Source organism: Pithys albifrons, chromosome 17 (assembly GCF_047495875.1).
Source record: "Pithys albifrons albifrons isolate INPA30051 chromosome 17, PitAlb_v1, whole genome shotgun sequence".
Taxonomy (NCBI): domain Eukaryota; kingdom Metazoa; phylum Chordata; class Aves; order Passeriformes; family Thamnophilidae; genus Pithys; species Pithys albifrons.
In genome coordinates this window covers 10,961,902-10,985,662 of record NC_092474.1, presented here as the reverse complement: position 1 = coordinate 10,985,662, position 23,761 = coordinate 10,961,902, and the positions used below count along the sequence as shown (strand labels likewise).

The window sequence follows — 23,761 nt, the reverse complement described above, 5'->3', positions numbered from 1 at the left end:
AAGCACCAGAGCCCAGTGCACATCCACACAAACCCAGGGCACAGCAATATCCTGGGCAATGGCCAGGCACTGCCGAGGTGCTTGAGCACTCAAGAGTCAGGAGATGTGCAACCACTCTATCCCAAACCACGTGTCATACGCAGAGAGACCTGCAGCCTTCCTCTGTCTAAAATTCTATGATCTGTGATCTGAGCTTTTTCCTAAGATTCTGCTTTGAGATCAGGTGCCTACCAAGCACCCCAAAATACACTCACCTTGCAAAAACACATTTACTATAATACATGTATTCTGAAAGCTGTTTCCTGCTATAAACTAAACCTTAGATATCTAAGTGTCTATACACGCAATATGTGAAATAATTTTACCCCACTCAACTCCAGAGCTTCAGCTCTGTGTATGGCTACAACCAGTGGATTTTATGCCCATTACAACCTATCACAACCATCTTTATCCTTCCTCCCAGCACAGACCTGTGAGACAAAACAGACCCCAGATCCCCCCTAGCTCCTGATATGGGGGGGACACACCTCACCCCCCACACTGAAGGCACAGAAACACCACATCCAGCACCCACCAAACCCAGGTCTGCAACCACAACTACCCATAATTGGGCACCTATTGTGACCATGAACCACAACCACCACCACCAACACACACACACACCCTCCTCTCTCTCTCCTCCTGGCTGGACCGTGTTGGGCCCCAACAAAGGCGGCTGCTGGCGGGGCTGTCGCGATGGCAACGCAGCCGCCATGGCAGCTGGGGCCTGGATTAGCAGCTCACAAAGCCACCCTGCAGCGTTTGGTACCCGTGGCCTGCAATGGGGATGCGGGAGGGCACCCACAATGAGGGCCAGAGGCCCCCGTTGTGGGTGCCCTCCCGCATCCCCATCACAGGTGAATTATCATTCCCATGGGATTCATCGACTACTTGTGGCCTGGCGGTCTTGGCCGTTTGGATGTGAGTCAGCACTGCTCTGGTAGCCCAAAATGTGTCCTGGGGGCATCAGGCATCACTGGCCAGGTGAGGGAGGGGATTGTCCCGCTCTGCTCTGCACTGGAGTGGCCTCACCTGCAGTATCAAGGCAGTTTTGGGCACTGTAATGTAAGGATGATACTAAAACATTGGAGAGTGTGCCAAGAGGATGGGGAAGGGTCTGGAGCTGTATGAGGAGTGGCTGAGGGTACTTAGTTTGTTCAGTCTGGAGAAGAGACTGAGGGGAGACCTCACTGGGGTCTTCAGCATCCTCACAAGGGGCAGTGGAGGATGACCAGGCACTGATGTCCTCTCTTGTGACCAGTGACAGGACTGCAGAAAGCAGCATGAAGCTGAGCCAAGGGGAGGTTTAGATTGGATATCAGGAAAAAGTTTGTCAGGTCAGGCACTTCCCCATGGGGAAAGTGGTCACAGCACCAACCCTGTCTGAATTCAAGAGGTGTTTGGACAACACTGTCAGGCACATGGTGGGATTCTTGGGGTGTTCTGCGCAGGGTCAGGAGTGGGACTCAATGATTCTTGTGGGTCCCTTCCAACTTAGCACATTCTATGATAGTTCAAACCCCACTGCCAAGGGCAGGGACACCTTCCACTAGAGCAGGTTGCTCCAAGCCCTGTCCAACCTGGCCCTGAATGCCAGATGGGGCAGCCACAGCTTCTGTGGGCAAACTGTGCCAGAGCCTCCCCACTCTCACAGCCAAGAACTTCCTCCTAACGCCCAATCTAAACCTACTCTCAGTCTGAAGCCATTCCCCCTTGTACTGTCACTGTGTGCTCTTGTAAATGGTCACTCCTGGGAGCCTGGTACTTTGAGCTTGAGGAATCAGGACAGACTTGGTGCTCCTTGTTCTCTTCTCTCCAGATCCTCAGGGTAGACAGGAGGAAAGAGAAACAATTTTTCTCCTGCCAGGTCCTAGAAAACTGACTGGGAGAAAAAGTGAACGGAGTTACAAAGCCCTTTCCTCAGAGGGTAAGTCCTCCAAGGAAATGGTTTAAAAAGGCATCCTTAACAATTCCTTTCCACACAGTCCCAATCCAGTTCCAGAAGTAGCACTGGACCCAAATGACTTGGAAGGTCTTTCTGAAAAAACTTTTCTAAGCTGAGGATACCATGACTGAGGCTTCAGCACCTCTCACTTAGAGATGCCATAATCGTAAATGATCCAATCAGCTTTGGCCAAAAAGGCCTGGGATTTTAAAGCTTAATTCCCATTCTAATATCTTCCAATCTTCCTGTTTTAGTCTGCAGAGAGGAAGACCATGGCAGCCTCATGCAGATTTAAAAAAATAGTAATTTCCAAGACAAGTTTTATGAGAAATGTTGGATACTCTTTCCAAAGGGTAGATTTTGAAAACTGAAAATATTCAAGCAAAGGGTTTGCAGAGATGGGCATCTTCCACCTGAACAGCAAATAAAAATGGCTGGGCTGGTCCTAGAAGGAACCATGGCAACGTAATCGTAGAAAAGTCAGGCAGAAGAATAATAACTGCTGAGACAGCTCAACATGGAGAACATAAACCAAACTATCTAGAAATATAAACCAAACTATGAAGAAGCCACTTGGCCATCCTGCCAAGAGAGGGCAATAGCAACTCTGCAAGGCTCTCCCAGCTGCCAGGCCGATTCCAGGGAGAAGGATGCACAAACACAGAGCCTGGATCCAGGGAGCAGGTCTGGGGCACCCACACAGCACCACAAGGACCCCTCTCAGCCCACTCCCAAAACTCTGGGAATGAGACTCAGCCAAGGGAACAGAGCCTGCTCCGTGCCACAGGTGAGCAGAACAGCCTGTCCAGGTGTTCCTGCCCACTCCCACAGGGGCACTTGGCAATATCAGATGAACCCCAGAAGACCTGAATGACCATTGCTGCCACAGCGTTTTTGGCTGTGTGCCTACCAGATGCGGAGCACAGAGAACCCTTTGTTGCAGAGGCATTGTTACCACAGGCCAAACTGCCTCCTGCCGCCAGAGAGGTGATCAGATTCCCCTCTCCTCCCCTCCCCATCTGTTCATTGCAACCACGGTAAGCGTGAGAATTTGCATAAATTGCCCTCTGATCTGTGGAAGAAAATCCAAAATCAGTTTGGAAATCCACAGCAGGTTGACAAGTAGCTTTGATCCCTGAAATTTCCAGAGAGCGGCAGATTAAGGATTAATTAATTAACATTCTCCTGATCCAAAGTGAGGGAAATCATGTCCACTATAAGCACAGAAACAAGTCCTCCTTTAAAGACAATCCCCATCAGGATCTGAAGGTTCTCCCATTAGTCAGCATAGCAAAGTCAACCACACCATTTTTCTGGCAGGTGTACCTGAATATGGATTTGTGACACACAAACAAACTTTCCTCATCAGACCCAGCCCCTCGGACATCGTGGTTTGCTCTTGTCGGGACAGTACCAGAGTCATCACCGGAGTGATTTCTCAGAACCTCTCAGGCAAAGGGTCCACAATTTGGACAGAGTATTAGATGGCAGCCTAAAGGTCAGAACCCTCCTCAGACCTCAGCAGATCTTGTTTGCTTCCAGGGTATTTTTAGAGAGCAGATCTCTCTCTGGGCACGGAGAGGCTGAGCTCTCACCACCGACTCATCCACATATGCAGATCACCTGCAGGCCCAGGGAGAGATGCAGACGGGTTCTAAGCACTTTTCAAGCACCCTTGGTGCCACCACTGATTAGTGAGTCATGCAAAGACGTCATTGTGAATGTATTTCCTGCACTGCTGCTTCATGAAATGTAAAAGCAAAAGCAAGAACAACAAAACCATGAGTTCCAGCACCTGACCTGGGTCCAGGACCTCTTTTCTTCCAGGACCTCTGTATTTCTAGTTTCTGGAAGGATAAGATTCTCTCTTAATGGCAAAGAAAAGGCTGGCTCCACCAAGTTAGGGCAGAGCTCTGCCTTGTCCAGCACCTTCCAAGGTACCAACCAACAACAGAAAACTTTGGAAGAACATAAAGACAAGGCAAGGATATTACCATGGACCCCAGAACACTCCATCATCTTCCAAGGTACTTGCAATTTGGGGATTTCCTGAATTCAGAGTGTCTGTATCCAGGAATTTGCCCAATCATTTTGTAGCCTATGCAAATTTTAGCAACAACATCCTGCCGCAAAGATTTCACAGTTCAGGTAAGTTCCACGACAAGAAGACCTTATTTGCTCTAAGTCTCCTCCTATCCTGCAATTTATATGACTTCCTCCACCACAAAGCTTCATCAGATCAACTCTTGAAATAGAAAGATAGTCTGTGTTCTTTCAGTTTTGATTTGACAACCTTGCTTACAAGATCAGAGACCCAACAGCTCAAAGAAATTACTCTGATGGACAACCCCTTTTCCTCCCCCAAAATAATACAGAACATGTTCCCACAGGTTGAAGTAGAAAAGGAGGAAGCTGTGACTTGAATTTCTCTGGCAGTCTCATACATGTTGAACTAGACAGAGGACTAGCTGTGCCTCAGGTGGTAGTGCAAGAAACCTTCCTCCTCTCTCTCTCTCTCTCTCTCTCAGGTTTCAGTGAGGGTGGTAGCCTGAATCCAGAGAGGCTGCTGAAACACTTCCTTGTGCTGTCTGGAGATCTCCAACACCATCCAAGTTAAGCCAAGACACTTGGCTACACAGGCTGGAAGTCTTTCCAGGACTTCTGCCCTACAGTTGAAAAAATAATCTCCTTTAGAAAGCATGTGCATGGCCTGAGCTTGCATCTTAGAGTGATTGGAGTTTTGGAACCAGAGGAGTGTTTCTGAGAGATCCCACTATGTTCAAAGCCCCAGCAGCTGCACCTGACAAGCCACAGTCAGCTTGAGATCCCTTCTCAGTCTCTCTCACTGTACTAAAAAAAAACCCTTTGTATTTTTTTCTCCAGGAAAACAGTAGCCCATATTTTTAGTTACAGTTTTGGAAGAGAAAAAAAATGAAGTGATCCCTCTTTGAAGGACAGAAACTCACACTGTATTTGGGATCCTCTTTGAAGCTTCACCTTTTGTACCTATTAAAGCCAAGTATTTTGATATCCCTAAGTAATACTCATGGATTTCCTCGTCACACATTTTCATCTTTCTTCTGCCACTTCCATTTTACAAAGATGACAGAAGGTTTTGGAAACAGCAAGGAAAGAAAACAAAACAAAACAAAAATAGGAGAGCAAGCGGAAATGCCAAAATGGAAAAATCAGACTTGGGAATTTTGTTTTATGAAATAGGAAACCATTTCCTCTGCAGCCCAACTAAACCTCCACTTTTTTTTCCTGATAATGCACATACGAGGTGTGTTGCTTCTGACCTGAGATGCACCAACATGAGCTACCTTGGTAGACTTGGGAGCTGCAGTTCATGGATTTGGACTGGAGAGAACATTATGATAATCTAATTTGACCTCATCTGTTCTGCAGGCCATAGCACTTCCTCCTGTAATTCCTTCAGCATGTGCATGCTTTCTGTCTGAGCTAAAATGTATTTTTCAAAAGCATCTATCTAATTTAAAGGCCTTAAGTAGTGGCAAATCTAACACACACTTAGGCTTGTGGCCTGAGGGTTACCTAAAAGATAACAACCTTCATGCAAAACCTACTCAGCAGCCTGGACTCTGTCCTCAGAAGCAGAGGATGATCTCTCCCTGAAGCCCAGACCCAAACTGAGTTTCCCACTGGATTCTCAGAGACTGACTAAAACCCACTCCTGGGAAACTGCTACCTCAATCTTGAGGAATTAACACAGGATGTCTTGGTGTTTCCTACTCTCTCCTCTCTAGATCCTAAGTGTTCTCTTGCCTTCCCTGGACAGGTAGGAGGAAAGAAGAATTTTTCTCCTGCCAGGTCCTAGAAAACTGTGGGGCCACTCAGGAGAAAGGGAACAGACACAAAGTCCTTTCCTCAGAGGGTAAGTCCTCCAAGGAACTGTTTCAAAAGGGCATCCTTAACAATTCCTTTTCACACAATCCTAACCCAATTCCAAGAACAGTACTGGACCGAAATGACTTGGAAGGTCTTCCTAAAAAACTTTTCTAAGCTGAGGATACCATGACTGAGGCTTCAGCACCTCTCACTTAGAGATGCCATAAATCGAGGAGATGAAGACCAGAGTGAGGTGCCTGGAGCACCTCTAAACAAGGGATCCTAGGAGAGAACTCTGAAACAGCCACCAAAACAGCCTGTGTGTACCAAAATCATGTTCTCCATGAGTCACATGTGAAATTGAAGGCAACAGGCTTTTCTGAACCCTACAAACCATCCAGCAGCACATTCAGAGCTCAGAATCACAGAGCTGAAGGCCAAGGAGGCTTTCCTCTGAAAAACACTTTCCCACTTTCCTATCAGCCATACCAAGTTATCTACTGGAGAGAGTCTCTCAGGAAACAGTTCTCAGGGTATTGGGTGAACTATTTGAGGCTTAGTCTGGAAGATGGTTCCAGGACAGGAATGATGCTTTACACAAGAGCTCTGAGGATTCTCTCAGCTGAAGTGAACAGATGAGTCAGAAAACTGCCCCAGAAACACAGAGTCAATCTGCCCAGCCCTGACCTCTCCCCACGGAAACTCCCCAGAGCCAAGTCCAGCTGCGCCGGCCTCATGCGCGTTTGGAGCACCGGATGTTGTGCTGGACGCTCGTGTGAGCACCGAGCTATGCAGAACTCTCCCCTCTGCCCAGAAAACAATCTGACACAACCAGTTCCTGCCAGTCTCTGGCGTCAGGACACCTCTCAGCACATGATCATCAAACAAGAGGAACATAACAGCACAACACCCCAAAGAAACTGAGAAGGACCGCTCAGAATAAAGCAACTCTAACGGCCTGTGAACTGAGTGCTCCGTGACATGCTTCTGCTTCAAATTAACAGGGAGACCGGGAAGGTTAAAGGGGGATTATGCCCAAGACATTTTGTTTTCCTACCAAATACATCCATCAGCAGGGCAGAGAACTTGCAAGTCAAGCAACCTTCAGACACATGGACGCCACCACCTTTAGTGGTGGCACCTCCAATGACAACATGTAAAAGCTCTTGGGGACACAACAGAGTTTGCTTGTTTCTAATAGAAAATGGAACCACACAGAGTTAACAACTGGCAAACATGGGGATATCTGACCACTTTCTTTTAGGACTGAACAAAAACACAGTCCCACTTTGCACACCAGAACATGCAGATTTGACTTCAGAAGCTGAACAAAGGTTTTGAGCAAATACTTGTCCCAAAGTTTCTGCTCAAGTTTCAACAATATGGCAAAATTAGCTACAAAACTCCCCTTCCTTTCACCAATTAATGTGCCTTAACATAACACCACCCTTTTTCAGGACCTTTCAAATGAAAACTAATACCAAAGCCTTCATCCCCACGCTCTGCAATTCCCACAGCACTTCCCTCCATACCCACGATGGTGTCAGCAGCGTTCTGGCCACATTACTGCCCCAAACTCTGTTCTACCCTCCTAACTGGGCAGGAAGGTCCCAGCAGACACAGAATCCAACACTGCCTGCCCCAAGGAGGAAACCCAAGCACACCACCACCACACAACAGTGAAACAGTCGCAGTGTCCTGCTGCAGAGGTGACTGCATTCAGCACTTGGGTTCGATGATCCCCTTCAGTTCCTAATCCCATTAAAAATATCAGAATCCTTCAGTCTAATACTGTTGAGATCACTCATGAGGATGCTGACAACCTCCTGCTGCAGCTGAAAGGCCAAGCCCAAGCCCCTTCCATCCTCTGGTCGGTCCACACTCACAATTTGCACACCTGGCTGTCAGAGAGCATGGAACAAGTGACTTTCAGCCACAGAAGCCCCCCCTTCCCTGAGGCACCCCCTGCCACAGAAGAGCCAGACCAACATAAGGGACAATCATAGTGCCAAACTTTCCTTAAATATTCAAAACTTATACCACCACTTGTCCAAGACTCAGCAGGACAAGTTTCAGGACCAAAGACTTATTTTTAATAAAAGATTATCAAAATATTAATCACAAGGTTTTGAGTTAGAAACAGGCTAAAATCAAAGGTTTGATGCTGCAGCCACTCTGTTAGGAGTGTCTACAAACCTGCCTCCAGTGTTTCAACAATCTGCGAGCCACAAGAGGCCTCTGGGTAGGGAAAAACTGGAAAACCATTCCCCTCAGCTGAGGTACCAGCAATTCTGGGAACAAGCAGAAACTCTGTTTCAAATCACCACAGGGCAGAAGTCACTAGCTGTAGCCCCTCCAAGGACATTACAGCCAGCCAGCATCTGTAACTGACCTTCAATCTACTTAACCCTCGCAAAAGACTTGCAAACTCCTAATCCCGCCCCCACAGAAGTTCAGAAGACTCCTTCTGCCCCAGAAGCGACAGCTTTGATCCAACACCACTCAAGAGACTTACCTTCCCGAACTGCTCGAAATATTGTTTCACATCCTCCACAGTAGTGTTCACAGACAGACCACCCACAAATATCTTCTTCGTTCGGGTCACCATCTGGAAGAGGGAAGGACAGGAATTCACCAAATAAACCCAGAGTGAGCACAGAATGAGACTCAAAAGGCCACTAACTCCCCTTTGCTGCTGGGAAGTGCCTGTCCCTTTGCTGCAGCTGAGCTTCCCCCTTCCTGAAGCCCTCTGGCCAAACACAACTGGCAGATCTGTCCCACACCAGACTGATGCTCTCACTCTCACAGTACCCCATCCTGAGTGCCAGCACCCAGCCATCACTTCCTCATCAGACAGCACATTACCAGCCTCTCCCCCCACTAACCTGCCACTGCTCCCTGGGCACTGTGACAGCACCCAGATGTGTGGGGCACAGCTGTCCGCTCCCCAGTCCTGACACTGCACAGCCACTCTGCTCCAGAGGTGCCTGCTCTGCTCCCAGAGCAGAGGCACGGGCAGGAGGCCTGCCAGCACAGGTAGGCTCTCCAGGCTTTATCCTCCCAGCCCACAAATTGCACAGCATCTGGGCTTCAAAAGAGTAAGCCTCATTTCACACCCATTCCCCAGTCACTTAAGTGGAGACCAGTCAACTCCCAGTTAAATCTCTTCTGCCTCTGCAAAGGCCAAGAGAAGATCCCTCTGCCACTTGCCACTGATGCAGCTGGGACAAGGATGAAAACTAACTACCCTGAGAGGGGCCATGGCAGCCAGGCTAAGGCACACCAACATGCTTTGAAGCAGCTCTCCAGCTGCATCCTCCCCTTAGCTGCTTGGCTACACCCCTGCTCTCAGAGGAACACATGGTCCTAATTACCCCAAGGAGCATAGGGCTAATCCGCAGCAATTCCCTGGCTTGGAGAGCAGCCCGTTCTAACACTAAAGCACCTTCTGTCACCAAACTGCTTAATGGAATTAACCCAATTCCTACCATGTGCTTCCTGGCTCCAGTTACTCGGGATACCTGCTCACCAATTGTTCTCAGTGCCTGAACCCCTTACTCCCCTCCCAACATCAGCCTCCTCTTCCCTCCCTGCCTCTTGACACAGCTTCTGCCCAGCTCTTTCACCCATGACAGCACCTGGAATAGAGACTCTAAACTTCAAAACTCGTATGCAAGAGCCAAGTTAAAGGAAGACTCAAGGCCTGAAGGCAGCCTCCAGACTGCTGCTGGCTCCCCAGTTACAAGTTTTTAGCTGCACTCCTGGAAAAAGTTCCTGCCACTGCACGTTTCAATGCCAGAGCCTCTTGTAAAAAGGTCCAACACCGAACTCCTTCTGCCTTTTCCAGTGCTGAAGCACACGAGGACATTTCATACAGTGAAATCCTTCTCCCCTTCCCTGCCATTCCCCTATTCATAAAGACACAGGTGCACACATATGACTTCTCCACCTGTCTCACATCACAGCATGGAACTGTTCTGTACCACCTAAGGCCTGGAATGTTCAAACACTCTCTGCAACTCTGGAAGGACTAAGTTCACTCTGGGCAGCATTTAATCCACCAGCTTTAACTAGTACATTCTAAAGTACACCCGAGGGGCCTCCTGGTTCCTCCAGTGCCCTGCAAACTCCCAGCACTGCGCTCCAGGTGAGTCCTGAGCAAACCCCAGCGAGTGACTCCATTGTGTGCACTGACAACCTTGCACAGAGGGACGAGATTCAACACCCCGAATTTCACCCTTTGGGGTGCAAGGGCTGCCTGCAGTGCTTACCTTGGGCTGTGCTCGGCGGGGGAACGCTACCTTCGGGTCAATCTGAAAGAGATGTGGGGAAGAACAAGTGAACACGCTTTTCCTGCCTATTTACAGGCACAGGGTTTCCTCCACGTGCACAGCTGTCTCTGCCCACATGGCACCTTGCTAAAAACCCAAGGAATCTACCTCAGGGGTACAAAATGAAGCTGGCTGCAGACATCTTTCCCTCTTGGTAAGGTGTAATCCAGGGAGACTACAAATCCCAGCATGCAGTGGTACATCTCCAGCTGAGTTGGCCAGACGCACAGAGTGCCCATCACATGCTGGGATTAACAGGCTGGGCTGTACCCTCCCTGCTCAGCCTGCTCCTGGGTGCCCTGCATCACCAGCCTCATCTTAGATCTGCTTTCTTTTGCCTTTCTGATCTTGCCCTTCACTCTGCCTACAAGTACGGAGTTCACCTGGGTAGTAACAGGACAGAAAAGCAGTAACGCACAAAAAGCCCAACATTTCAAACCCTTCAAACACAGGGTGAAGCAATACCAGCGCAGCCAGGCTGGCACAGACGGACCCGAGGCGCGCAGGCTGTGGAGGCCGCGGGGAACGTGCTGCCCCTGTCCCCAGGCTGCGCCGCACACAAAGCCGCGATGCCTCCCTCCCTCCCTCCCTCCGCGGGCTCAGCCTCCATTGTGCCTGTTCAGCTTCCCTATAAACCTGCTGCCGGCCGGAGCCGCCGGCCCCGCGCCGCCATCCAGGTGCCGCGTTCTGCTGGGCTCAGCACGGATGAGCCCGCGCCTGCACTGGCCTCACACCACCACCAGCACCACCACAAAAGCTGGGACAACACTAAGGCAGCTGCAAGCCAAACACCCACAAAGCCTCCTCTCCTCCTCAGCCACCACCTCTTTCTTTATAGCCTATTTTTACAGCAACTCCTGAAAAGTTGCATCACATCAGGGATGATCCAGACCTACAAATCAGCTTACAAAGACCAGTAGCAAAGGCAGGTCTGGCTCATCCCTGCACTTGGACAGGCTGCGGCTGGAAGGGCAGCCTGGAGTGTTGTCCTATCAGCCCAGCAGCTCCTACAGCCCAAAAGGAAGCTGTGTTTCTTCAGCTCCTCTCACTGCTTTGTTCAGCTTTCCAGCCTGGCTGCCCTCCCGTCCCGCATCCTTTCACTTGTCACACAGCCCCGGAGCTTGGCCCCCCTGTGCCCTTCCACCAGCTTCTCTCTCTGCCTTCCCCACCTCCATCCTGACTCACAGCTTACAACATAAATAAACTCAGCACGTAGGTAAACAGAGGCAAAAGTGAAGAGCAGAAATAAACTCAAAAATAAACCTCCCTCCCCAAGCTCCAAGCGCCAGCAGATTAGCAAACCCTCTGGTGCCTCCCTGGGGCATCAGACCCGTCGAGGCCCTGCCCTCCCCACCCCCCCCCACTGCTTCCTGGCTAGTGCAGACACCCACAGCGAATTCTGAGGACACGGGACGGCAGGAGACCAGGAGGTTGATGGCAGATAATAAGCAAAAACAATAATCTACTGTCTTTTACTTCTCAGCCAGTGTCATTCAGCTCCTGCCAATAAGATGCTTTCATACTCAGCAATGCTAAGCTCAGCCTCATTTTCTCATTACTCTGAGTGTGATCAACTGGGCAGAGATAACGTGTCCTCCTGGCTGGAGGGAGCAGGCAGTCATTTCACAAATTCTTCTGCACAACCAGCTATTGTTGCAGGTAGAGGGAGGCCGGGGTGACCGACTGCAGGCGCAGCCCTGGGAACATGCAGAGGGGAGCGAGTTCAGGGCCAGATTCAAGTTACTCAAACTGGACTGCTCCTTGGTGGCTCAAGTCTTTCCTAATTAAAGCAAAAGCACAGGTACCTTATTCCCTCATTTCTAGTGTTAAAACAAATAGCTCTGGAGGAGTTGTGTTTCAGTGTCACCCACTGACGTAATGGATCCTTTTTACAAACCTAGATAGAAATCTGCTAAGAGCATTCAGAAATTCAGAACTGCTCAGATCGTATCCAAAAAAAACAAAACCCAGATCAAGCTGCACTGAGTGGAAGTCACCTGAGCTCAAACCACTTTCCCTTCACCCCACAAGGCTTTGGGGATGCAGAATCCCACTGATGTTGCAGGTGTGCCAGCAGGCCAGCCAGGTCCTCAGTAAAGCTCCTACAGCACCATTTCATAGCTCAGGTCACATAACTTCTGTGTTAGCCCGGCTGGTACTGGTGTCCCAAAGCATGGGCAGGGCTGGGAAGGACCCATGAGACCTCACGACTGGATTTGTTCATTCATTGCACCTCCACCACCACCTCTGCCCTGCTGGTCTGTGCTGCCTGGGAGCTGCAGATTGTTCCCTCCCCCACAAAAGACAAATCCAGCAAAAACTCAGCAACGGCAACAAAGAAACGACGGGGCAACGCAGCACTGCCAAGTGCTCTTCCCAGAGCACGTAAAGAAGGAGCTCAGGGCAGCAGCCAGCTGCAGCTTTACAGAGTCATGCGAATCCTTCTTTCACCTTGAGACTGTAAAGCCAATTCTCATATCAAGTATTTTCAAAAATAACCACGTAGTCTGCTGCTATCTAGCTTACAAACAAAGAGGAGTCTGAAAAGGACAAGGTTTTCCTGAAGAATAAGCCAATCGCCCTCGTTAGGGTAAGAAGAACCACAAAACAATGAAGCAACAAGTTGAGCAGATACTGTCTATCAAATGTTGTTTGCCAGGAGACACCAAGCCTCGAGAGAAGGCTGTCCTTACAGGACACCAGGCCTTTTCCTGCAAAGTTTCATACAACTCTAAATTAAGATTCAGGTGAGTTTCTGTCATTTAACCCATGACTCACAGCAGAGCCTTTCAGCTCAGCAGGGAGAAGGCATATGGAGGCTCCATGTGCTACCACAAGACCAACCTCTCACGAAGCAAAACTCCCCAAAACATCTGAGCCAGATGAAAACCACACTAAACAAAATTAAGAAGGGGGAAGAGGATCAAAGTTCCTAACAAAGGGAGGCCCTGGTAAAACTGCCCTCACTCTCCGTGCTGCGCCGGCAGGATGAGCGGAGCAGATGCAGCAGGGAATTTCAATGGCTGGCCGGTCCCCACGCGCCATGAGGCCCTTCTGTTCTCCTGCAGAGCCCACTGTCCGCCCTTGCCCTGCCCTGCCTGCCCTCATGAGCTGCAGAGAGGCTTCACACAGGCAGCAGTGCTGGTCTGGGGAAAGGAATGGAGACTGTGGGTTTCGTCTCGCTTCTAGCCCCAAAACACGCTCAGGACTAGTGCTACAACAGACATCCATCACTTGCCTTTCCAAAATGGGTCTATGCCCAGAGACTCATGATGGGACTAGCTGAGCAGACGCTGTGTTTACACAGGCTAGCTAAAAAAAAAAAAAGAAAAAAGAAAGCCTTAGGCCCTCCTAAAAAGACTTTACCATAACCTTCCCTTAGAGCAAAACTCACTTTACATCACTCCTGAAAGGAAGAGGGCTGGGAGTCCTGGGGACTCAGCCTCAGCCAGGAAGGCTGGGGTAGGTTTAACCGGGAGCTCCCGTGGGGAGGAAGGACCTGTGCACATCAAAGGGAGTGATCCAGGCAGTTAAAGAGGAACAGACATAAATCTCACTGCAACTCATGCCGTAAACCCTAAGAAAGAGGGTCTCGCTCTCCCGCCCTCTCTCTCTGCCAAGATAAAGGCTACATCGCCTGAGCCACGCGCTGCAGGAAATAAAGTTGCACGTTTGGACTCCTCAGCAGCCTCTGCCTGAGCCAGAACATCTCCCCTCACCGTGCCACCCCCTCACAGCCCCCACCACTCCCCCATCCCTACCCTCACCTTCACCCCAGGACAGCCACAAGGAAAAGGAATTCAGGGGAAGGCAAGTCACCAAAACTAAAGGGAAGGGACCTCCCACTCAGACACCTCACCCCCACCCCTCTAAACAGCCTGCACATCTCCTGAGTGCCACAGATTCACAAGGCAGGACCCACCACGATCCTCCCCCAGCCCAGGGAGCCACCAAAATCTTTCTGCTGGCCCAGCCAGGGCTCCTCATCAGATCCCACTTGCAGAGTAAGGGCTGGAGCCGCAGCCGCTCCAAGGGGCCGGTGGTGGCCCACATGGGCGGGCACTGGCCACACTCGGAGACAATAAAGTCCTGAACCTCCACGACCGTTACAAAAACTTCGCCTGGGGAAACCACAGGAGTCTCTGGGGCGCACAACACGAGGGCTCTCTGCCGAGGGGGAGCACAGGCCACCATGGCTGGGGAGCAGGGCCTGGGCGCTGGGGAACAGCACCCCTGGGGAGGGAGCGGTGCTTGGCAGCACACGGGGCAAAAAGGGCGGCTTCCCTCTCTCCAAACGCAGCCGCATCCGTTCCCCGGGGCAAATCCTCGCCCCAAACGCGCTCAGGTGTCCCAGCTCCAAGAGGGCCATGGTCACTTCTCAGAAGGTCCTCACAACCGATAGGCAGGAGGAAAACCATCACCAGCATCCACAGATCCACACCAGGAACGGGCCCCAGGCCAACGGCGAGCCCGGTGCTCGGGCGGCAGCTCAACTACCCGCCGGCAAAGTGGGATAGAGAAGGGGACGATCGATCCGTATCAGAAATCAATAGTTTACAACCTCTAACTGGAAATCAAACACCGCAATCGACGGCTGCTCCGAGCACAGCCGCTCCGCCGGCAAATGCACCCCTGAGATGAGAGAAGTCATCTCACCGTCTTGGAGTCCAGTTCATGTCTGGATTGGGCCAGGACCTTGTCGACGCCAGCCTGGTCCATGAACGTGACGAACCCGAAGCCCCTGAGCCCCGCAGCCCGGGCAGGAGAGGGGATGCGGAGAGAAGAGAGAAAGTTGGTTAAAGTGGCGGCCGGGCCGCGGCGGGGGCGAAGGGAGGCGCGGGCCCGGCCCTCACCTGGATCTCTTTGTCAGCGGGTCCCGCATCACCAGGCACTCCTTCACCTCGCCGAACTGGCTGAAGTACTCCCGCAAGCCCTCTGCAAGTACAGCGCCCACCGTGGGTGTCCCGGCCCGTCCCAGCCCCGCCGCCCGCCCCCGGGCTCGGCCCCAGCCCCGGCCCCGCCACCCCCGGCCCTGGCGGCAGGTGCGGGGCCCCGCGGTGCTCACCTTGCGTGGTCTGCCAGCTCAGTCCCCCGATGAACATTTTGCTGCGGGAGGAAGGGGAGAGCGGTGAGCGGGGCCGCGTCGGGGGGCCACGGTGCCCCGCGGGGGTGGCGGCGGGGCCGCGCGGGGAGGGGAGGGCGCGGATCGGCCATGTTGGCAGCGGCACCGCCGCCGCCGCCGCGCCTGCCCGGGCCGGGGCCGGGGTCGGGGAGGGGGCGGCCGCGGCCGGGGCCGGGGGGGGGGGGGGGGGGGGGCGGTGGGGGCGGTCGGCGGCGGCAGCCGCGGCGGTACCAGGGGTCGTGCGGGGAGTCCGGGGAGGCGAGGCCGGGCTGGCTGCCGTCTGTCTCCATTCGGACCTCTTCTCCCTGCGAGGAGCGACGCCGCACTCCCGGGGCAGATGAGCGCTGGAAAAGGGGCCGGACGGACAGGCCATGCTGCCCCCTCCCCCGACCCCTCTCCGCCGGGCGGGGAGGGAGCGAGGGAGGAGGGCCCGGCGGGCACAACCTGCCCGGCTCCTCCCACCCCGCCGGCCCGCCGGCCGCCCTGCGCATAAAACCCGCCGGCGGCGCCGGGGCCGAGTGCCGGGAGCCGCGACCGCTCCGCGCCGGGGGAGCGCGCTCGGTGCCGGGCCCGGCGGCCGCGGCGTGAGCAGCCCCGGAGCCCGCGGCCGCTTTGTCCCCGGCCCCGCCGCCCGCACCTGCCCCGGGGCGGAGGACAAAGGGCGGCGGAGCCGGGCCCGGCCCGGTGCGCTCGGGCTCGCCGCGGCGAACCCCGGAGCCCCCGGGCCGGGTCCCCGCGGGGTCTCACCGCTGCCGAGCGGACGCTGGCACCGGGCGGGTTAAAGCCGGCGCGGGGATGGCTCGGGACCGGCCCCGCCGAGGGCGCTTCCAGGTCGGGACCGTGGCTGCCCTCCTTGGCTCGGGATCCCGGCCGGGCAGCAGCGAGCTGCGGCGCCTTCCCGGAGCCCTGGTGCCTTCATGCCCCGTGGCAGCCCGCGGGGACCCTGCGGGGGCAGGGGCTGCAGGACCCCGGGCAGAGCTGCTGCCGGGCACGGCGGAGCTCCGCAGCACCAGGTACGCACAGCCCGGCCGCTCCGCTGCTACCTCCGCCCGCGGCTCACCAGGACGGGGGTCAGGCTGGCCCCCAAGGCACCGCGCAGGTTCCTGTTCATTCGGGCTGACAGACAGACTCGTGCCGAGCTCCACTACCACACAAGTTCATCCACATGCTGCTTCTGGAGCAGGTCTGTGGGCTCTGCCTCTGCTCCTGGGCAACCTGGCCCTGGTGGCTGGAGGAGCTCAGCGAAGAACAAATTAATACCTGTAAAAGCTGTACTCAGAGGAGAGTTGTAACCTCTCCTGACTGCATCATGCATTGCTCTGCAAGAAACTCTTTGTTTGCATCGGTGGCATATTGGAACAGAGCAGTGCCCAGAACCTCTGATGACAGCGCTGTGAGCCCTTCTCATGGCAAAGGGTTATCACAGGGCCCCAGGCATGTGCCACTGTCCTGCCAAATACTCCCTGCAGGCATCTCTGCTGCCTTCTGTGTACCCTCTTGCTGCCTAAAGAGAGGTATTGACAGCTTAGGTCAGTGCCACCAGCATTTGACCTTTCTTCCCTTTCTCTCATGACTACTCTTCTAATACACCTCATCTCCCTGTTGGAGAGGAACCAGGACACCTTTGTTTTAATACTTTGCGATAGTATCTTTCATTACATGGGCTCATCCTAAGGCTGCAACTCTGAGTTAAATTCATCCTCTGCCCACTAGCTCTGCCAAACCACCATTCACCCACTCCATTTCCTGAGCTGGGTCAGTGACACCATCCTGTCTCCTGGCCCTGTGCTTGGGCACAGCAACACTCAACAACCAGAGACTTGGTAGCCGCCCTGGGAACTGAGCTACACAGCATCCCAGCTCCTGCTGCCACTGGTCCAGGCTGAGCTGGTTCTCCAGAATAACCCTCTCATCATTCCACAGGGCTGAAGTCACCACTTTGGGTGGAGATGCCCTGAGAGGCAGCCAGGCTGGTGCAGCAGGGAAATATAAATAACCGAGTGCAGAGGTGGTACTGCAGCTGGCAGTGACCGAAGAGCTGCACGGCCAGCAGGAGCAGCGGTGCTGAGGCAGCATCCCAGCCGTCTCCCCTTGCATGTCCTGAGAAACCTGGACAAAGCTGGGCTGCCAGAAAGCCCTGCTGCCTCCTGCCACACTGCCCAAACTCACTGCTGCTGGGCTGCCTCCTGGCACCTGCCCTCTCCCATTTGGAGGGCAAATGCTCCAGAGGGGAAACAAATATTTTCAAGTCACCTGCCACAGGTTTTATGCTCCCGTAATTGCCCATCCTAGTCACTCTACTAATACTAATTAAACACAACAAAGAAAGAAAAAGAAAAAAGAGCTCAGTCTTGGACACACTAAAGGGATAACCTCTCTTGGTCTGCTACAAGTGCCTTACTCTAATTTTAAATGTCTGTTATTTTTAAGACAGGACAAGTAGAGCACTCTGAGGGACACAGTGTTAAAATGCTTAATTGTGTCCTTTTTTTCATTATGTTTATTATCTCATTTGGTTTTGCTCTGCCAAAATAATATTGGGGAAGGGAGAACAGGATCAATGTGAGTTAATGTCTGTGAACATCAGAGGAAAAAAATTGAGCCTTCAGGAGTATTTGGTTGGAGGATGTGGTTGGACTTGCATCACTGGGAATGACACCATGCCATGTAACTTATTCCAAGGTCGTTTCCAAAACACACACACAATATTTTGTATTTCCACCATAGGACCCCAAAGTGCTTTGTAAGTATCAATTCATTTATCTCTGTAACTCACAAAACAGCAGGTCTTGAAAAATCAGTTAATTAGTGACAGTAGGAAGCTTTCCTCACAGAGAAGTAAATATATAAAACATTCCAGACCTTATGATTGGAAAGATGATCTGCTGAATATAAAATAATGCAGCATTGTATTCCTGAGGCTGCAGACAGACAGCTGTAGTGCCTCTGTGGCTGCTGCTGAGAGGTTGCCAAACACCAGCAAGATTAACAAAACTGCTCAGTTTTCTTGCTGCTATTCAGTGTCTCGTGTGTGGTAGAGTGACACTATCAAAATCATGTCCACTTCCTGCTGAGGAGGATGATTGGCAAAGCTCTGCCCAGCACCAGTGGCAGACACTGGAGTTATTCATGGCGAGAGGGAGGTTCCAAAAAGTGGAGGTTAGGGGAGGGGCAGGGCAGCAGCCACCTTCTTTCCTCCCTCATCATATAAGGCTTAAGGAGAGATTGTGTCTTGGAGACCTGTCTGTAGCCAGGAGGTTCTGGCAGCCGGGTACTATGAGAAGTTTTGCTTTTCATTTAGTTTGGACAGTTCATAAACAAATTTGAACTGGAATTCAAATCATTTTTGTAATACTTGCATTACAGTGCCGAACACACAAACCTGGAAGGTATTAGCTGTGGTATTAGGCAGCCTGGGGGCAATGCCAGGCTCGGGCAGCGGCTGCTGGTCATGCTCACTCCTGTTTCGGGAGGGATGCCGACCCTCTGGAAAGGCTGATGGCAAAGCCCTTGCAGCCAGGGGTGTCTGCCTTGAAGGGAACCCATTGCTGGGCCACCTCCCACCTGGCAGGAGCTGGCTTGGGGCAAGAGTCAGGCTCGAAGGGGGAGAGGAGCTATTTAGGGAAATTTAATTGTTTAGATTCCACTCAGGTAGGGGGGGAGAGACAGAGTCAGCAACAGGAAGAGAGGAATGAGTGCAAAAGCACCAAGGGTGTCTTTACTTCATGTAAGAAACCTCAGGGAGCAAGATTCACAGTGAAAAACCAGCTCTGTGGTGCAGAGCATTGAAAACAGGGTGGGAAGAAATACAGGAGAGGAACAGGGCTGCATGCAAGAGAAACACAGGTGTGGGTGAACAAAGAGCAGACAAAGGGGGAAGAGGAAGAGTAAATAAAGACAACTAGGATAACTGGAAGAAAGGAGTCAGGGAGGGAAGAGGAGGAGACCACCCCAATTACCACAAAGCAACAAGAGGGATTGGAGTCTCAGAGGAAAAAAAGGGTAAAGAAGTCTGCAGGGGATGGAAAATAAAACATCAAGAGAACTTGCAGCATAGTGAATTCAGCATAGGGATTCAGCATAAAATAGCAAAAAAGGAGAGGTCTCTGAAGGACATTAGGAGACTGCAAGCTTCCACCTGCTGTCCTGGAAATGATGGCTAAGGGAAAAATCAGAGAGCCCTTCCTGCTATTCTTCCCCTCTATCAGCTCTAAAACCTACTACTTGGTGTTTAGTCCCCTTGGTCCTGTCTAAGCTGGTCCAGCAAACAAGGGAGGAAGCCCCAAATGCTCAGTTCCAACACCGGGGCTGCTCCGGTGCCCAGTGCCCCACCAGTCCAGCCCCAAGTACCACCTCTCCGCAGCAGCCAGGAAAGGATCTCCCCTCTCCAAAGAGGAGCTGGAAACATTCTCACTTCTCTTAGCGCTCCAAAGATTGCATAGAAAGTGACAGAAAGCAACAACAAATTTGAAAAATGAGACCTCTCTTCTCGAAGGTGCCCCAAGATCCACCTTCCCTTTACTTTCTCAGCTGCCATTTGTCCCAGACTTCCATCAGTCACTGCTTTTTGTTTCATCCTTGCTCCTACATAACCCCTTCCCAGTCCTCACTCCAGCAACCCAGCATGGAAAGGGGACCTTTCTCAAGGCAGCCACTGTTAAAGAGGTTCTTCCCCAGCCCAGAAGCAGAACATTGGCTCCTGCTCCTCCCCTCCTCACCTGGAAGCTCAGACCTTCCCATGGTGGGATACAGAGGGACCCACTTCTCCACCTTTAGAGAAGAGAGATGAGGACAGATGCAACCCAAATCCACCAGATATGCCAGACTGTTTTAAAGAAGACATTAAATTGTTCCTTGTGCTCACTCAGGGCAAGGCAAGTGGCTTAGTTGGCTCAGAAAGAGATAAATATTAGACATTAGGAGAAACTGGCAACTATGAAGAGATCAGCCAGGAAGGCCAAGGAATCCCCATCCATGAAGATTTCAAAGAACAAATTAAGCAAATGTCAGTTTAGAGATCACATTCTGTTTTGTCCTTGCACGTTACAGAGATGACCTCTTGGCACCACTTTGAATCCTCAGTTTGCAGTTTCTTCATCATGTGAGGTGAAAGGACAAGAAAGAGTTTCTAGTAAAGGAGGCAAAAGTGAGGGCTTGTCTAGTGGAAAGGGGAGTTCTGAGTGTGTTCCAGTGCATAAATGGGGGCTAGCGAAGAGAGGAATAATAGAGAAGTTTAAAAGCCCTGGTCCACAGGCACATGTCAGGGCAAGTAACAGTGCAGTGTGGGGCTGAGCTGCACCAACACCACCAGGGCTGGAGCAGAGGCCTGGGAAAGAGTTGGGTAAATAGAGATAACAGAGAAAGGTCTGGGTCAGGTTTGAGAGCACCAGCAAGGGCATTGGCTGCCAGGTGTCTTAGACAAAAGAGGGTTCTGTATGAACATTTTTTAGAAGTATTAAAGATCTGAATTAAAAATAAAATCCTGCATCCTAGGGAGAGAGGGTGGGTAACCCCCTCCACACCACCACTGCCAACACAGCTTCTCCAGCCCAGTCTGCTGGGCCTCCAGCACCAGCTCCTCAGGCAGGGCCCAGTGATGCTGCACTATCTGTGGATCTGCACATCCTCTGCAGGTCTGATGCATGTGTGAATTATTAATCTGGGGCTGAAGTCAGCACCATGTCAAGGACCTCTAAAATCTGCCTTAAAGAAGGCAGAGCCCAAGGGAATGGAAGAACAAGGGGAGAACAGGACTCAGGGGAAGGAGGTATGGATTCCCTGCAGAGATACTTGCAGGAGGCAGAAAATCTGGGTCCTGGCACTGTCCCAGAGCAGCACCAGAAGGAAGAGGCACTCACAGGAGCAAACAGAGAACTTTTGGTTCAACACATGAACAGGAGCTGAGCAAGCAGAAGCTGTTTCTTCATCCCCTCTCTTTCAGGACATAATCGATTTCCTTCCTCTGCTATAACACTTGCACTGGCTTTTAACTCTCCCATTTTTCCCATATCTATTTTCTACTCTAAGCTGATGGGACTTTTGCTCCACAAATCCCAACAGCACTTCTCAGAGAACAATATCATAGCATTCTGGTACTACGATGGTGTACAGTAACTGCTGAATTTAACAGCACAACATTTGAAAAGGTTTGCAGATTATTTGGAGGAATGAGCAGAAAAGAGCATCTTTAAAATCCAGGGTGCCTGCTGGAGCTTCTGAGATGGGAAAGGTTCAGACCAAGGCAAGTGCACAGGACAGAAATACACACTGTAAATCTTCTAAGCTGCTCAGCCTGTCCTGGTTGCTCAAGGTTTTGCCAAGGTATTTTGTTTGTACTTGTCACATGACTTACATCAGGCACCACAGCCTAATCAAGACAGACACCAGTGTCTTCCCAGGCAAAGCTCCCACCCTCAGGTTGCAGGAGCGGCTTAGCTGCTCCACACGTAACTCCTGCCTGAGCCTCCTCCCTGCTGAAGGGGAAGGGAGGTGAGAGGCTGCCAGGGACCAGGCACACTTGGATATATCTCATCCTTCTCCTGTTTGCCATAGAACAGTCCACAGCAAGGCACAAACTGCCCCAGCATGTGGTTTTTCTACAGCAGAACAGACACTCAGGGCCAGGAGTGGTGTCCTCCACAGAGGGAGGGCTTCCCCCACCCCAGAGCACAACAGGCCTACAGGCTCCTGATCCTCCCAGCTTACAGAATATGGAATGGGATGGCTGTTCCTAAACACTCCAGTTTCAGCAACCTCCACCAGTTTGGAACTGGAAAAGGCTGGGAATCTGTCCTTTGGTCCCGAGACACAGGGACTGCCCCTGCCCACACACACAGTGAGCTGACCTCTAACAGAAGACAAGCTCTGATTCTGCACTGCTCATAGTCTAGTGGGAAATACTTTGCTCCTGCTGCTACTTGTCCATTCTTGCCCATCTTTTCTCACTTTTCACAGCCTTTAAGCATTTATCTTTTCACGCCTTTGCCTGCTCTGGATTTCCCTCAAGGCTGATTTTGCTACATTAGGGTCCTTATGCCATTTTCTTTTTTTTTTTTTGTCCCAGGTAGAATTTCCCCCACCTACCTCATGCCCATGCAGTTCCGTGAGCTGAAGTAAACTGAGTCACTGACCCTTTTCCCACCAGGAGGAGAAATTATTCACAAAATATATTCCTCAGAGCTCCCAACTGGCTGGAGGCCAAGGCACTGCAACAGCTCCGGACTAGCTCCCTCCAGAGTAGTTGTCCAAGGCATTATTGAGCACATGGCTGAGACAGAGGCAATGTGGAGAGACTCTGACAAAAGCTGGGACATGGAGGAGCAGCAGGAAACCCGACTGATGGTGGAGGTGCAGGATGTGTATTGGAACCATGAATTTACTAAAAATAGGAATGAAACTGTAACCTCCACAATCCAAAGTTTCTGTATCAAACTGGGGTATAGCAACATTAAAAAACATGCTCAAGGTTCCTACAAAAATTTAATCAAATTAAATATATTTAAGATTTTAGTTCCATCTTCCTGTCATATTTCTGATCTATCAATGAGCAGTTTTGCTCTCCTGTCTGCCAGGATGTTTGGTGCCTTTCTAGAGACACCAGAAGAGAGGACTCTCATGAGTTACACATGAAATAGAGGGATCATGCTCTGGTTTAAGACATCCTGACTCGCTGGACTTGTAATCTCATTATACGGGTGTTTTTGGAAGCCCTGTGCAGTATGTCCTGCCATGCTCCAGCCTTTCCCTCTGGGGCTCACCAGGTTTGCTGCTTCACAGACACCCCTGGGGTTTGGAACCTGCCCACTTGTGACAGATGGAAACAGTGAGGCATCTTCCAAAACTTCCCACTGATTTTAAACATTCAAGTAAAAAAGCTGGAGATGCAGTAAACACTCCTCATTCCAAAGAAGGCCTGGGGAAGGTCTCAGCATGTGGCATTTTTGGCAAAACCAGCTTGTGGTGTCTCAAGGTGTGCTCCCAAGATCTGTGTTTGCTTATCCATAGTGGCACAGGTAACTGGTCAAAAGCATAATGCTCAGGTAATTTATACCTTCTCTGTTTTTAGCTGCAATAGCACCTTGGCCCCTGTTTACTGACACTCTGCTGAACACCCAACACCTGGTAAAAGTGTTTTCCTATCCCAAATGTTATGATGTTCCTGTAACAGAAAGTTTGGGGAAAAAAACCCCTCAGACAAAGTCTGTGATTTAAAACAAATCACATTTTGGAAGGTGAATCTAAAAGAGGCTCTTTGGTCTTTGAAAAATCATGGGAATAGAAAAGACATTTGCTGGGAGAGCAGCTCTGAGGCCAAACAAGTTTTTGAGGTAGGAAAGCTGCTCCTCCACACTCCTGCTGTCAAACTGCTCAAGTGTGTTGGTCATTCTGGAGCCTTGAAAGCAAGGCAGTGTCTGGTAAATTCATTCCCAGATGCTGGGGGAACAAGGGATTGTGGGAGACAGCCTAAGATGGGGA

At 51.4% G+C, this 23,761-nt stretch overlaps 1 protein-coding gene across 2 annotated transcripts in view; it reads right to left on the bottom strand.

Moving 5' to 3' along the window:
* The window catches only part of MSI1 (musashi RNA binding protein 1), a 30,113-nt gene extending 14,352 nt beyond the window's left edge, over nucleotides 1-15,761 (bottom strand). For both annotated transcript variants that reach the window (XM_071572292.1, XM_071572293.1), the window contains exons 1-6: nucleotides 15,518-15,761; nucleotides 15,230-15,270; nucleotides 15,018-15,099; nucleotides 14,821-14,905; nucleotides 10,105-10,146; nucleotides 8,349-8,441 (exon numbers count right to left, since the gene is read on the bottom strand). In XM_071572292.1, coding sequence (XP_071428393.1) covers nucleotides 8,349-8,441; nucleotides 10,105-10,146; nucleotides 14,821-14,905; nucleotides 15,018-15,099; nucleotides 15,230-15,270; nucleotides 15,518-15,576 — 402 coding nt within the window. In that variant the 5' untranslated portion in view covers nucleotides 15,577-15,761. The remainder of the gene's footprint in view (nucleotides 1-8,348; nucleotides 8,442-10,104; nucleotides 10,147-14,820; nucleotides 14,906-15,017; nucleotides 15,100-15,229; nucleotides 15,271-15,517) is intronic.
* Between the last annotated feature and the right edge of the window lie 8,000 nt (nucleotides 15,762-23,761).